The sequence below is a fragment of the Ailuropoda melanoleuca genome, chromosome 2 (genome assembly GCF_002007445.2).
Source record: "Ailuropoda melanoleuca isolate Jingjing chromosome 2, ASM200744v2, whole genome shotgun sequence".
NCBI classification, from domain to species: domain Eukaryota; kingdom Metazoa; phylum Chordata; class Mammalia; order Carnivora; family Ursidae; genus Ailuropoda; species Ailuropoda melanoleuca.
The window spans coordinates 177,449,707-177,463,431 of NC_048219.1; the positions used below are offsets into that span (position 1 = coordinate 177,449,707).

Below are 13,725 nucleotides of genomic sequence, written 5' to 3' on the forward strand. Positions count from 1 at the left end.
TCTATGCTTCAGCTAGACTGGTATATATCAAACCGTCTTCTAAAACTGCATGATATTTACAGCACTGCTCAACAGTTTTACACAGCTTCAAATCAGCAAAGACTACAGTTACCCTAATTCTTGGCATCACATAATCAAAATGAACCAAAATTGCACTGAATCTATTCTTTCCTGTGTTCATGTCACATACAGATGACCACTTTCTCTTTAAAATGTTCTCATGCCCATCTTAATCTTTCATTGGCCATTTTAAGTCACAGACCCCTTTAGAACCCAATTAAAGGTACAGATCTCTCTCACTGACACTCAACACATTCACACATAAACACACAGACATACACTTTACCTACAATTTCATGGAGTTTGTTATGCTCCAGCAGATTTGTCACTGATATGTTATATACAGTGAGTCCATCAGCTGAAACAAAATAAATCTGCTTACTACCGAGAGAGGACAGGAAGTGGGATCATTTTGTAAGGGGATCATGGGAGGCCTTTTGGAGGAGGTGACATGTGAGCTGAAATGTAACTGATGAAAAAGTCAGGCTCACAAAAATTTGGCAGTACATTCTAGATGGCAGAAACAGCAAGTGCAAAAGTCCTGGGGAAATACTAAATTTGGTGTGTTTAATGAACTAAAAGGAGGTGGTGGCTAGAACAGGGTGGGTAGTGGGAAGTGTGTTTGGAGAGGCAGGTAGAAACTGGGTCCTGTACAAAGTCTTCTGAACCTCAGAGTGAAGAGTTTGGATTTTATTCTAACTGTAATAGAAGCCACTAGAGGATTTAAAGGAAGGTAATAATATGGATGTGATTTACATTTTTAAAATATCTGGTAAGAATGCAGAAAATAGGGAAGGGGATCAGTTATGAACTTATGACAACAAAATGAGGAGAGATAACAGGAGAGTGGCCTGGACCAAAGTGTAAACAGTAGTAAATATAGAGAAAAGTAGGAAAATTCAAGATTCAAGGCACATTTTGAGGTGGAACTAACAGAACTTAATAATGTGGTAAGGAAGAACAGAGCAATCAGGTATTACTTGTGGTTTTTGCCTTGAGCAACTCTGCAGTCAGCGGTACCTTTTATGGCCGCAAAGATCACGGAGAGAGGCACTGTGAAAGGGGAGAATGACCAACAGACGTGCTCTGCACATGTCAAGTCTGAAATCCCTTGTCATCATCCAAATGGAGTTATCAGGTAGGCAACAGGTACTATTTCCTATCCCACCCTCTCCAGCTGGGTATGTCCCATATATCAGATCCATGTTTCCAGAAAGCAAACTGGGACCCCAAGCATAATTGCTCCCCACACACCCCCAGCCCGCAGCAGTCACACAGTACATTATTTTCCTATGTGCTTAATCTTTACACTGCAGTTGCTCGTGCCAAACAGTCACGTCGTAACTGAAACCATGAAAAAACCTACTCAAAGGAGGCTATATCAACCCTGTCTCACAGACAATTAAACAAAGACATTCAGTCCTTGAATTTATTTCTCCAAAATAAGAAATAGAATGAAATGAAAATCTAGTATTCGAATCTATAAGCCATGGCTTTCCTACTATAAAAAGGATATAAATGCACAGTAACTGTTAGGGCTTAAATTGTGACCCCCAAAAAGATGAAGTCTTAACGCCCCGCACCTAAGAATGTGATCTCATTTGGAAACAGGATCTTTCTAGGTAATCAAATTACCATGAAATCATTGAGGTGAGGCTTAATCCAATAAAACTAGTATTCTTACCAAAAGGGGAAGTTTGGACACAGAGACAAGTATGCACACAAGAGAGAATGTCACGCGAACATGAAAGTTAAAATCAGAGTGACATATCTACAAGCCAAAGAATGCCAAAGACTGCCAAAAGACAGACTCTCCACCGGAAGGTAGACGAGAATCATGGAACAGAGTCTTCCCTACAGCCCTGCTTGTCACCTTGCTCTCAGACTTCTAGCTTCCCAAACTGTGAGACAACGAATTTCTGTCATTCTCAAGCACCCAGTCTTTGGTACTTCATTACAGTAACCCTAGAAAACCAAACCAATAACTATAAGAACTAGACTTTCATAATTTGGAAAGTCTAGACTCAAAACTAACTGGAAGGAAAAAAAAGAGAGATATACTTCAAATACACAATAGATTTTTCTTCCCAAGCTTAGCCAAGCTACTCGGTAAGCTTCGCAACTTTGGAGAAGTCATCCCCTTTGAGCTTTGACGCTCTTATTTGTCAGTTAAGACAGTTACAAGAATCAAAATGAGAGAATGTACAGTTATCTGCAGTCTATGAGAGCTACACAAACATAACGTTATTATTAATATGATTACATGATGATGACCTAGTAAAAAATATAGTTATACTAAGTATCAAGCCATAATTACTTACCTACAGAAGATGTGCTCACACCCCCCTAAACACACAGGCTCCCTCAGAATATGAGTACTGTTTGAAGAAAGGAAAACAATCAAGACTTAGGTCATTGTTAGATAAACATTTTACATCCAACATTTCAAAAATCTGAGCCCTAACACTACCCTATTTCTCTTTCTCAAAGCAAAAGATACTAAGGATGCATTTATTTGAAAGGCTGTTACTACCTGATTAAACACTGTATCATCACACATCTGCTGGACTCAAACAGCTACTACTGAACTCAGTACAAACTGTAACTTTTTTTATGGTGCAGGTACTGGGAAATCATAGAGGCAACTTTGTGCAAGCATCTCTATACATCTCTTACAGGCAAAACCAACCACTGGCTGCTTCTTTCAACTATGAAGATACCTCTTCACCTAATGATTCAAAGTACAGACCATAAATTTCAAAATAAGAAATATTTTGAAATAAATAAATCTAAAAATAGAATGACCACGTATGATCCATATGAGAACATTCCTGAGAGTGAAGGGTGTGATAACTGAATAGGACACTGGGACAGCAGGTATAAACCAGGGCTGACCCAGGAAATTCAGGACATCTGATCACTTTGACCCTAAGATTTCACGGTTTCCCATAGGAATACACTGGTTTCTGGCTATTGTTAAGGGGCCATTTACATTTCGCCAAAAATACAGCCATTCTTTCAGTTCACAATTAGTTGACTGGTCTGCACTTTAAGCAACTGCAAAAAGGAATCATCATGCTGACATTCGGCAGACTGAATGAGCTTCATGGCATTGGGGGAAGAGAGACAGAAACATAATTATTGTCCATCAAAATACCTGAGATATTTGATAATCCTCAGACAGTAACAGTACTTATTATTAATAAACACATCAAGTCATTATTTTCAGAGGGTATAATGCAGTGAGAGCTAACAGGCGAACTAAAGCTTTCAAAGGATGAACATTTTTTGTGCTTGGTTTGTTAAACTAACCTTAGGACCTTTAGGTATTTACACCATTATTATCCAATTACCTCTGTACACATTACCACATATCAATAAAAACAGTTTTCCACATTTCGTGAAAGATCAAAAGTATCACACTGCACATTTTAATAGATATGAACATTAAAGTGAAATTGAGCTTTCGGCAAGAATGCTAAAAACAGAGTACACACCTACAATGTTATCCTCAAGATACCAAAAATGGTGCTCACTGACATTATAAAACCCATTACTTTTTTAAAACTCGCAATATCTGATTTTTCTATCACACTACACAGATCGCAGCGATAAAAACAGGACTCGTGACGTGCCAGCCACGTCTGCGATTCCGGCAATTAAGATCATCTCCGCTCCGGCGATCACGTTCCGCCTGTAATTTTTGTTCACGATTTCATCTACCAGACCTCATCTCTTAGCTCCTAATCGAGTGTGTTGAATTCTACTTCATTATAAGCTCTGCTCTAAGATCTCAGAAGTGGTGGTATTTCACTTCCCCCATCATAATAATTCCCTATTCCATCACTCCGACCTGACCTCCACCTTCAGGTCGCTCTTCACCTTGAGAGAACACCACTCCATTCCTTAGCTCCTTGGATTCACTAGGCACAGTTACTTCACAGCCACCTTCACCACCACCCTATTTCCACTGACCTCTTAGACACTCATGGAGGCCAACCCATAATGCAAATAGGCCCCGCAGTCCACTCCTTCCCCTCCTACTCTCAGGCTGTGAATAACAACGACAAGACAGAGCAAGGAGTTTCTAGGTGGCTCAGTCAGTTAAGCGCTGGACTCATCTCAGCTCAAGTCATGATCTCAGGGTCATGAGAGGGAGCTCTGCAGGTTGGGTTCAGGGCATAGTGGGCTTGGGATTCTCTCTCCCTCTGCCCCTCCCCCTGCTCTCTCTCTCTCTCTCTCTAAAAGAAAAAAAAAAGAGAGATATATAAATGTGTCTCTATAAATTAGGTGGTAGTTTCTTCCCCTTTGTATCTCTACCAAAGTGATGCATTATATTTTCGGTGAGTAAACAAATGAATTCGCGCTATTTGAAACAATCTCCAGGCTCTGAAATCCCATTAACCTGACTGGAGATGAACAGTGTGCGCTTTTCACCACCTGAATCCATTCCTACCTCTTCCTCCATAATCCTATCCTTCCCTTCAGGTTCAGAGGAAAAGATCTCCGGCAGTCACTCCTCGTCCTTAAAATGTGCTGCTCTCTCTCTCCCCAGACCCCTTATCCTGTCTCCTAAAGTGGTCTATTCTCATCATTATAGTCACCTTTCTTCTTCCACCTGCCTAAACATGCACAGGTAGGTACTCTCTCCTCCAGCCTAAAAAAAAAGCACTTTCTTTAGATACTGCCTCTCTGTTCAACCCTAGCTCTTCCCTATAGATGGAAGGTCCTAAGTAAGCACTCTATAGCGTTCACCCCATCTCCTTACCTCCCTAGCTTTAACTCCCAACACTGCTGAAACTGTTCCCCAAAAGCACTTTTAGGCCGCATTCTCCCCCAATGATCTATGTCAAAGCCAGGCTTTCTGACAATGCCTAGAGCTTAGCTGAAAAGATACTGTGGAATGAAACAATTTCTATTACAGCCAGACAATATCAAAATTTTAAATGCACCCACTTTTAATTCAACTATTCCCCTGCCAGGAATTTATCCTTTAGAGATACTCAGATGCTTGCAAAACTGAAACTTCAAAACACCAAATAATCTTAGATAGGATACCAAGAGATTCCAGATATTAAGAAATAATTAAAATGTCATAAATATCTATATGTTTTTTAAAAGGATTGAGAATAGTATAAGACATCTCAAGGGTAACAAGGGAGGCCTGGCCTTCAAAATAATGATTGAAAATTATTGTGTACTTCAAATTCTATACCTAGTCATCTTCCATAGTAGAAAGTTAATAGATAATAAAGAAAACTCATCTTTTAGAGTAGGAAGTTAGAAAGTGAATAAATAAATGTCTAAAATGGAAAAATTCAAGAAACAGCAATAAAAACCTATCATTTGGAAATGTAGACGTACATCTTGAAGAGCTGAAAGAGACGAGAGAGGTTGTTATCTGGAGTATAGATGAAGCAAAAGAATGTTTTCATTATGTCTCTGCCTTCCTGACTTTGTTGACTATGCTCATGCATAATTTTAATAAAAAATTTTAAAATGTAAAGGCCAATGGACAAGAGGATATTCACTCCAGCACAGATTACAGCAAAAGACCAGAAACAATCTAAATTTTAACCAACAAGGAAATGGTTACATATATCATGATACATCTCCTGATGTATGGCATCTTCTCATCTGAGGCATATAATGCTATATAAATACAACCTCTTATTAAAAGATACACAAAAAACTGATCACAGTGGGTCTTTAAAGAAAAGGATTCAGGGGCGCCTGGGTGGCGCAGCAGTTAAGCATCTGCCTTCGGCTCAGGGCGTGATCCCCGCGTTCCGGGATCGAGTCCCACATCAGGCTCCTCTGCTGTGAGCCTGCTTCTTCCTCTCCCACTCCCCCTGTTTGTGTTCCCTCTCTCGCTGGCTGTCTCTATCTCTGTCAAATAAATAAATAAAATCTTTTTAAAAAAAGAAAAAAAGGATTCAGGCTCACCTGTCATTCACTTATAAAGACCACATACCTTGATATTTTAATGCATGTATTACTTTCAATTTTTAAAAACTTAATATGAAGTTCTTCACAATCCAATAACTCCAAAGCAGGTAACCTTTTCCTATACTGCTCCTCCACAAAAACTCTGCTCTCAACAGTCCGTAACATTTCTCAAATAACACCCAATGTCCAAAACCAAACCCAGGACTGCTCAGACTGTTCTCCCCAGCCTAGAATGCCCTTCCTCCCTCCCCCCCCCAAAACTTTTCAAGCCCAACACATCCAAATACTATCCAGGATGACACTAAACAAAGCACAGAAATTCTTGGATTTTAGTTTCCATACCATCACTTATGCAAAATCTGTACCTTGCGCCAGAGACAGTAAGGACACAAGGTTGCCTGCAACATAATCTATATACTAAGGGGCTTATAATTGAATGAGGTAATTTTATAAGCAAAATTAGTATATGACTTAAGAGAAGTACGAAACATTCTCAAGTTCCAGAGAGATGGCATCTAGTTGAAACTCTGGAAATCACTGCTGAACGCGAAATATTTTGTATTTTATCTGTTTGATTCCCTATTTTCCCCTCTGGTCTCCAAATAGATTGTAGCTCTACAAACAAGAGATCTTGACTTTCATTTTTCCTAAGCTCCCCAACACACTATTACCTCCCTAGCATGGTGCTATATGAACAGCAGATTTTCGATAAATCCTTAGTGAATGAAGCGAATGGAAAACTACATGCAAAAATGAATTTATATTAACAATTCTATTTTATCCTTACTCTATTCTTTGTTTGATATACATATATATTAGAAAGAAAAAAAAATCCAGAAGAATAAGAAAAGACATTTGCATGGTAACAGGATTTCTGTACCTTGAAAATTTAGCTACTCTACTTTTTCCCATCTGCAGTCATATTTCTGTTATTTTACATGGAGCTGATTTGGAAAGATCGGCACAGTCAGAGGATTATAACTTAGGGAAGAACTAAATAGTGAGAACAAACAATTTTTTTTTAAAAAAAAGACCCTATTGAAATAAAAATTTCTTTGCAAAGAAGAAAAGGAAAGTAAATTCAGCTGAGATTACAATACTAAGGCAGGCTTATTTCTTAACAGAATGGCTCCCTAAGCTTCTATGAGATAAACTGCTATTTAACATTAGGCAAGATAGCTAGCTACCACAGTGCTCTTACATTTTAGAAAACTGCCAAGTTATTTTTAAGTGTGGACCAACACATTTGGTTAACAGGCTCTCCAAGCCAATTAAACAATTTCTTGTATTTATCTTTAGAATAAACAAAATTGTTGACAAGGGATATGAAAAGCAACTTATTCTGTGTACTCTGTATGCCAGAGTCAAGTAAATCACATGGGAAAAATTTTTTAAAAATCATGTCTAACTGTTTAGTGTTGATACTGAATAAATCAGTGACCCAATATAGCAAAAGCCAAATGGGCAATAGACTTCTATCTATTAACGATTAATCATAATAGGATCTACTGTTATGAGACAGATAAGCCACAGAGAATATCATGTCTATCTGACTCCTATAGTACTGGTCTACTCTGTCCTCTATTCCCTTTCTTCCAAAGCAAAATAGTACCTAAGTAACTGTCCTCAAAGCCTCACCTCTTCACCAAATGTTCAAGGGCTGAGTTTCAAGGCTCAGACACAGCCGTTCATCTTTATATATTCACTTCCCTGCTCACTTCTAGAAGTATGCCTTAAATTACCATCTACATGCAGATGACTGTCAAAAGCACACTCCGAGCCTGAAATGTCTCCTCTAAGTTCCAGACCCAAATAACAATAACTCCACTTGTAAGACGATACCCTATACTCTAGGAAACAGGTGCTCAAAGTCTCTGGTAAGTTTCTCTGGCAATCCCAAACCCTATATAATGCCAGGTATGTGCAGGCCTGTAATGGGTCTGTGCAAGTCATGGTTCTGAGGCAAGTGAAATTTACCAGGTCCTTCTAGTATTTCTACCTGCAAAGGCTCCTCAAATATGATCCCAACTTAACCTAAATTCTTTTATGCATTCATTAATTTAACAAACACTAAGAAACTAGGTGCTCGGCACTGCGGCTACAAATGTGAACACGTCTTTATGAAATGTGTAGTATAACTGAAAGCAACAGGTATCAAAGAATCAAAATACCACATAAGTAAATAAATACCACAATTAGGAGGGTTATATGATACACGCTGAACACCAATGATTTGTGCCCTTTTCTGGATGTATGTTAAACTTTAATAGAAAGTTTTAAACAACAATTTACATCCAATGGAAACTAATAATTATAGAATCTGCAAACTGGAGGGAGCCTTAGAAAGCATTTAGTCCATTTTCCTCGTTTTATAGATGAGTTACAGGAAAGTTACAGGAACTGCTTAGCCTTAGGAACTATGTGAACCAACTGAATAGTCTGCTGTTAAGCCACTGATCACCCTCTGCTCTGACCCTTTCTTAACTCTTTGCCCACCTGATTCACTTCCCCTTTATTCTATAGTACCTTTTAGCATATTGCGATTAGCACATTCCACCTGTCTCCATCTATGAAAGTCTTTCCAAGGCCCAACTCCAAAGCCATGAAGCTTTCCTCTCCTGGCACCATCCCAGTACTCGTCTCTGCATCTCCTTGGCCCTCGTCATAATTTTCCCTGAACTTTGTGCACATTTCATCCCTTACAGTTAAGCATTTGCTCCTTAAGGGTAGAAAATGTCTCGCCACAGCATCCCTAATGTAGTGCCTCAGTGATCACTTGTGGTCCTAATGAAGAATCAGCACCACAGCAAGCCAAAGGAGTAATTATCCTGTTTAAGGATCATTGGCCTATTAAATGCTTCTGAACATTCAAAACTAATGAAAGCAAAAGCTTAACACTGGGGTCAGGAAATCTATCCTGTATTTTACAAACATTCATACAGCACTTAGAACATAACAGGCACTTCTCTAAGTATCTTATAAATATTAACTCATTTAATTCCCATAACAACCTTATAAGATAAAAACTACTACTATTTCATTTTGCAAATGAGAAAAACATACAAAGATAAAATAATTTACCCAAAATCACTGAGCCACATTTGAAGTCAGTGTTCAAAATCAATGCTCTTAACAACTAAGCTATGCAATAAGCGAAAACAATCCTGATCGCCTTTAAAATGACAAAAGATAATTTAGAGAAATAAAATCACCTACCCTAAAAAAAATCACAAGATTACTTTTTTACTTTTTACTAAAAGTTGATTTAAAACATGCTAGAAATCCAGGGGCGCCTGGGTGGCACAGCGGTTAAGCGTCTGCCTTCGGCTCAGGGCGTGATCCTGGCGTTGTGGGATCAGCCCCACATCAGGCTCCTCCGCTATGAGCCTGCTTCTTCCTCTCCCACTCCCCCTGCTTGTGTTCCCTCTCTCGCTGGCTGTCTCTATCTCTGTTGAATAAATAAATAAAATCTTAAAAAAAAAAAAATGCTAGAAATCCAAATTACATTGTAGGTAGAGGTCAAAGCCCCCCCCCACCCCAAATGGCAAGAGGTACCTAATTATTTTTAATTCACAAAATAGTGTCATAGGACACCTGGGCTTTCATACTACAGCTCCTATCATTTTTTCCTACTTCCTTTAGCAACACATTATTACTATGCTTTCTGCCAGCTTCTCAAAGGATATGGTCTTCCTGTCTCATTTTTCCAAATCTTTAAATAGATTCTATCTGGTTGTGAGGCTTGGACCTAAAACAAATGTCACATCTGGCCTCTTGAAAAATGTCATCCGCTTCACCTTGGAGCCACACTTATGTTAAAGGTCAAGAAAGGATGCCCTGTAATGTAGCCAATCCACCCTCACCCGCAAGTAATGCTTCCTGCAAAATAGATCCAATATGTTGCACGAGACAGGTGACACCTGGGAACACAATATAGATGACAGCTGCAAGCTGAATGTGAGGGTAATCGGGGTAATCACTAGCCTGCTGGGTAGAACTTTGAAACTCTGTAAAAGGGCATACTGACACACAATTCCAAATAATATGACACTGCTATGAATGGTGGGTAGCAAAAGCAAGAAGCAGACCATCCAGAGTTCTCCTTTCAAGCAATGATGTCAGGCAACTACTAGGAAAAGGCAGAGGTGGAAAGAATGCATTTGGTTCCCCAACCCCAAGAGTAAGGAGCAACTGGCCATGCTTTATTCATTACAGACAGTGCCAAAACATAAAGAGACACCGAGAAGAATGCAAAATCATTTCTAAAAATTAAACCTCATATGAGATAAAATTTTACATTGAGAATGATCTTTAAACTTAAAGACAGTCTACTCATTAAAACAGTTTGGCAAACTATAGCCTATGCACCAAATCAAGTCAGTAGACTGTCTTTGCCTTGAGCTAAGAATGCTTTTCGGGTTTTGTTATTTTTGTTTAAAGATTTTATTTGAGAGAGAGGGAGAGGGAGAGAGCGCGAGCGCACCCTCATGAAAGAACATGAGCAGGGGAGAGGGGCAGAGAGAGAGGGAGAAGCAGACTCTCTGTTGAGCAGGGAGCCCTATGGGGGGGCTTGATCCCAGGATGCTGGGATCACTACCTGAGCAGAAGGGTCTGAAGGCAGACCCTTAACCTACAGAGCCACCCCACCCAGGCACCCCTGCTTTTAAGGGTTGTAAAAAAACAAAAAGATAAGAACAGAGACCGTGGTCAGCAAAGCCTAAAACAGTTACTATATAACTCTACAGAAAAAGTTTGCAGAGCCCTACGTTAAAAAATACAAAAAAACAGGTGAGTTTAGTTATTCCATCAGTGGTTCATACATAAATTTTTTAAGAAAAATCACTGGAGTTCACTATTATTCTCCAGCCAACAGAATGAACTGTATTAAAAGTCTGGACCTAGTTACTGATGTCCACTTTCAGTCCTTTGGCTCTTACTGTCTGCTCACTTCAGTGAGAAACTGGAAAAATATTTGGTAGGGGATAAAAAGTGAAATTGGCTGTATTAGATTTTAGGACAACCTATAGATTATTCTTATAAATCACCTACTTTGTCTTCCCCAAACCATTCAGCAAGCAGGCTATACTTCTTTGTATTTTTATAAGACAGCTATTATTTATCACTTATCCTATGACAACCACCATACTCAACACTTTGCACACTAATTTCATTTAGTTTCTTACCTCCCACAGAATCTTAGCATCAAAGGATTGAGGTTTTTTTCTGCTTTGTTCACTAACAAATCCCCAATGCCAAAAGAGCACTTTGCAGGTGCTCGATAATATTTTTCATTATTAATGAATCCCCACAGGGGGATGAGCTAAGCACTATTATCACTCAGATGGGGAAACTGAGGCAGAGAATTTGAATGGCCTGGGCCATAGCGTCAAAGCAGGAACCTGAACTCAGGCAGCCTGACTCTCCAAGTCTAAGTGAAGCACTATGCTGCTGCCGGCCCTAGTGCCTTCCATGCAGATATGTCCCATCTGAACGTCTAACTTTTGTTGAACTATGAAGGTATGATTATAATTGCTTCTATAATAGCAACTAGCAGAGCCAGTTTTAAATTTATTCTCAGATGGATGACCCCAGTGTTATGAAAAAACACACACAACTCAGAATGTCTTCATGTGTTCCAGCAAAAGTGCCACTTATCTAAGGGATGCAATGATTTTTTAAAGTTTTTATAAAACAAAATCTAAGTGCAAAAGTCTGTGACAGTTAAGTCCGTTTCTTTTTTTTTTAAGAATTTATTTGAGAGAGAGAAAGAAAGGGAGAGCAGGGGGAGAGGCAGGAGAGGGAAGGGAACTTCAAGCAGACTCCCCACCCAGGGCTAGATCTCAGGACCCTGTGATCATTGATTCGAGCGGAAATCAAGAGTCCCATGCTTACCCTACTGAGCCACCCAGGCGCCCTACAGTTAAGTCCATTTCATTTTCAAAGAAAAAGCTGCGGTGTTACTTGTACTCCATGTACATCTAAGTTCTGCAGGTTGGAAATCAGAGGGGAAAAAAACAAATCAAAACAAAGTCCAAAAAGAAATACAGTCAGGACAGCTACAAGCAGAAAACCTGAGTAATACTGATGCATAAATACTGAGCTGTACACACAGCAGGTGCTCAATCAATGCTTTTGGAAGAAATGAAAAGGGTGACAAGTCCTCCTTGCATTTTATAAACCTCCTTTGTTTGTACAGTACGAAAAGCTACAGGAAAAGAAGCATGGAATACCAGTCATGAAAATGATGTCTTCAAATATAATGAAAACCTGGAAGTGAGAAGACTCCCACGGTGCAACAGCATGAAGGAAAACAAGAAACAAAAAAAATGATAACAAACAGCTTCCTAAGAGCTGGAACCCCGAGTCGTACAGGTATTTGACTAAACCAAGGAAATGAGATACTGAATGAGAAAAAGAATGGCGGCGTCCATCACACTGCTATCTTCAATCTACCTCCAACAAGGGTACCCAAAACTCTCCCAGAAAGAGCGACTACGGAGAAATGGTCAAAGGGCAAGCTCAGCAATGAGTGACAGCTGCTTCTAACTTTACAGCCCTCTGTGATCACTTCAGTGACTAGGGATCACGGCCCTGTTAAAAAGTGCAGATGTCTTAGCCCCACCCCAGCCCTCCAAATTCAAAGTCTGGAGGCGGGGCCTGGGATCTTTATTTTTAACCACACCTCCAGCGGAGTCTACGGCCCGCTAAAGTTCGAAAACAGCCCTCTTAGTTGGGTTTAGTGAAGAAATGGCAAGAAAACCGCGCAGAAAGGCTGTGATTGGGGACCAGGGAGGGGATAACTAACACCGGATCCCCGGTCAGGTACTAACTCTGCTCGCCGGCCCGACTGCGAGACCGCAATGGGAAGAGGGATCCGGGGGTTTGAAAAGATCCCCTCCCCCCCCGAGACTGGGGCGACCCCTGCCACCCTCCCTCGAGGCAACCCGCCCAAGGGTCCGTCTTTACCAACGTGAGCAGCGCAGCAGCTTCTCCAGCCGGTCAAGCGCGGCGCGGCTGTGGGCCCAGGCCCCGCGCCCCTCCGGCTCCATGGTGGACGCGGGACGAGGCTCGTTCCCGGAGCGGACCCTCGGCTGCCGGTTCCCCGGCATCGCCCCGCCTTCCCGGGATGGGCTCCTCCCAGAGCTGGAGCCGCGGCGGGCTCGGGCAACGACCGAGACGCCGCAGGCCTGAGACCCGACCCCGGCCCGAGCGGTCCCCAAGTGTGGCCTGGCGGGACGCTGGGGGGCGGGGCTGGAGGGGCGGGGCCGCGGAAACGCGCCAAAAGTCCGGGCGCGCGGGACCGGGAGGGGTGGGGCCTGCGGTTGGCGGGGAAAGGGAGCGGGGTTCAGACCGCCCTGAGGGGTGAAAACGAGAAAAAAGGCAAATCCTTGACTTTCCTGAACCGAGGCTCTAGGGACCTTCGGCAAGGCTTAACGGCAGGAAAGTCACAGACCGAGGAACTTTTAGTTGAGAGTGATCTCTAAGGAGTGCTGTCTCGACTACCGTAAAGCCTGGAAAAGTTTTGATCATGACACACTGAATGTGCCACCTTCTTTACTCCTAAAAAAGTAACTCTCTCCTCTCCATCACCTTTTCCAGGTTTTTGTTTTGTTAAAGATGTGTCTACCCTCCACATAAGAATCCTTCATTGATTACCGTATTATATGGATAACAGCTACTGAGCACGCTTCACCCTACCTATCCAATCCACTGACA

General features: G+C 41.1%; 1 protein-coding gene across 6 annotated transcripts in view; it reads right to left on the minus strand.

Annotated features, from left to right (window-relative positions):
• The window catches only part of BARD1 (BRCA1 associated RING domain 1), an 84,839-nt gene extending 71,587 nt beyond the window's left edge, over positions 1 to 13,252 (minus strand). For 4 of the 6 annotated variants that reach the window (XR_004623616.1, XR_004623617.1, XM_034655124.1 and 1 more), the window contains exons 1-2: positions 12,976 to 13,252; positions 2,382 to 2,438 (exon numbers count right to left, since the gene is read on the minus strand). Coding sequence is in view for 4 of the 6 variants with exons in the window: in XM_034655124.1 (XP_034511015.1) it covers positions 2,382 to 2,438; positions 12,976 to 13,118 (200 nt within the window). In the remaining 2 variants the exon portion in view is untranslated. The remainder of the gene's footprint in view (positions 1 to 2,381; positions 2,439 to 12,975) is intronic. The other 2 variants (XM_034655126.1, XM_034655125.1) reach the window with 1 other exon arrangement.
• Positions 13,253 to 13,725: the final 473 nt, after the last annotated feature.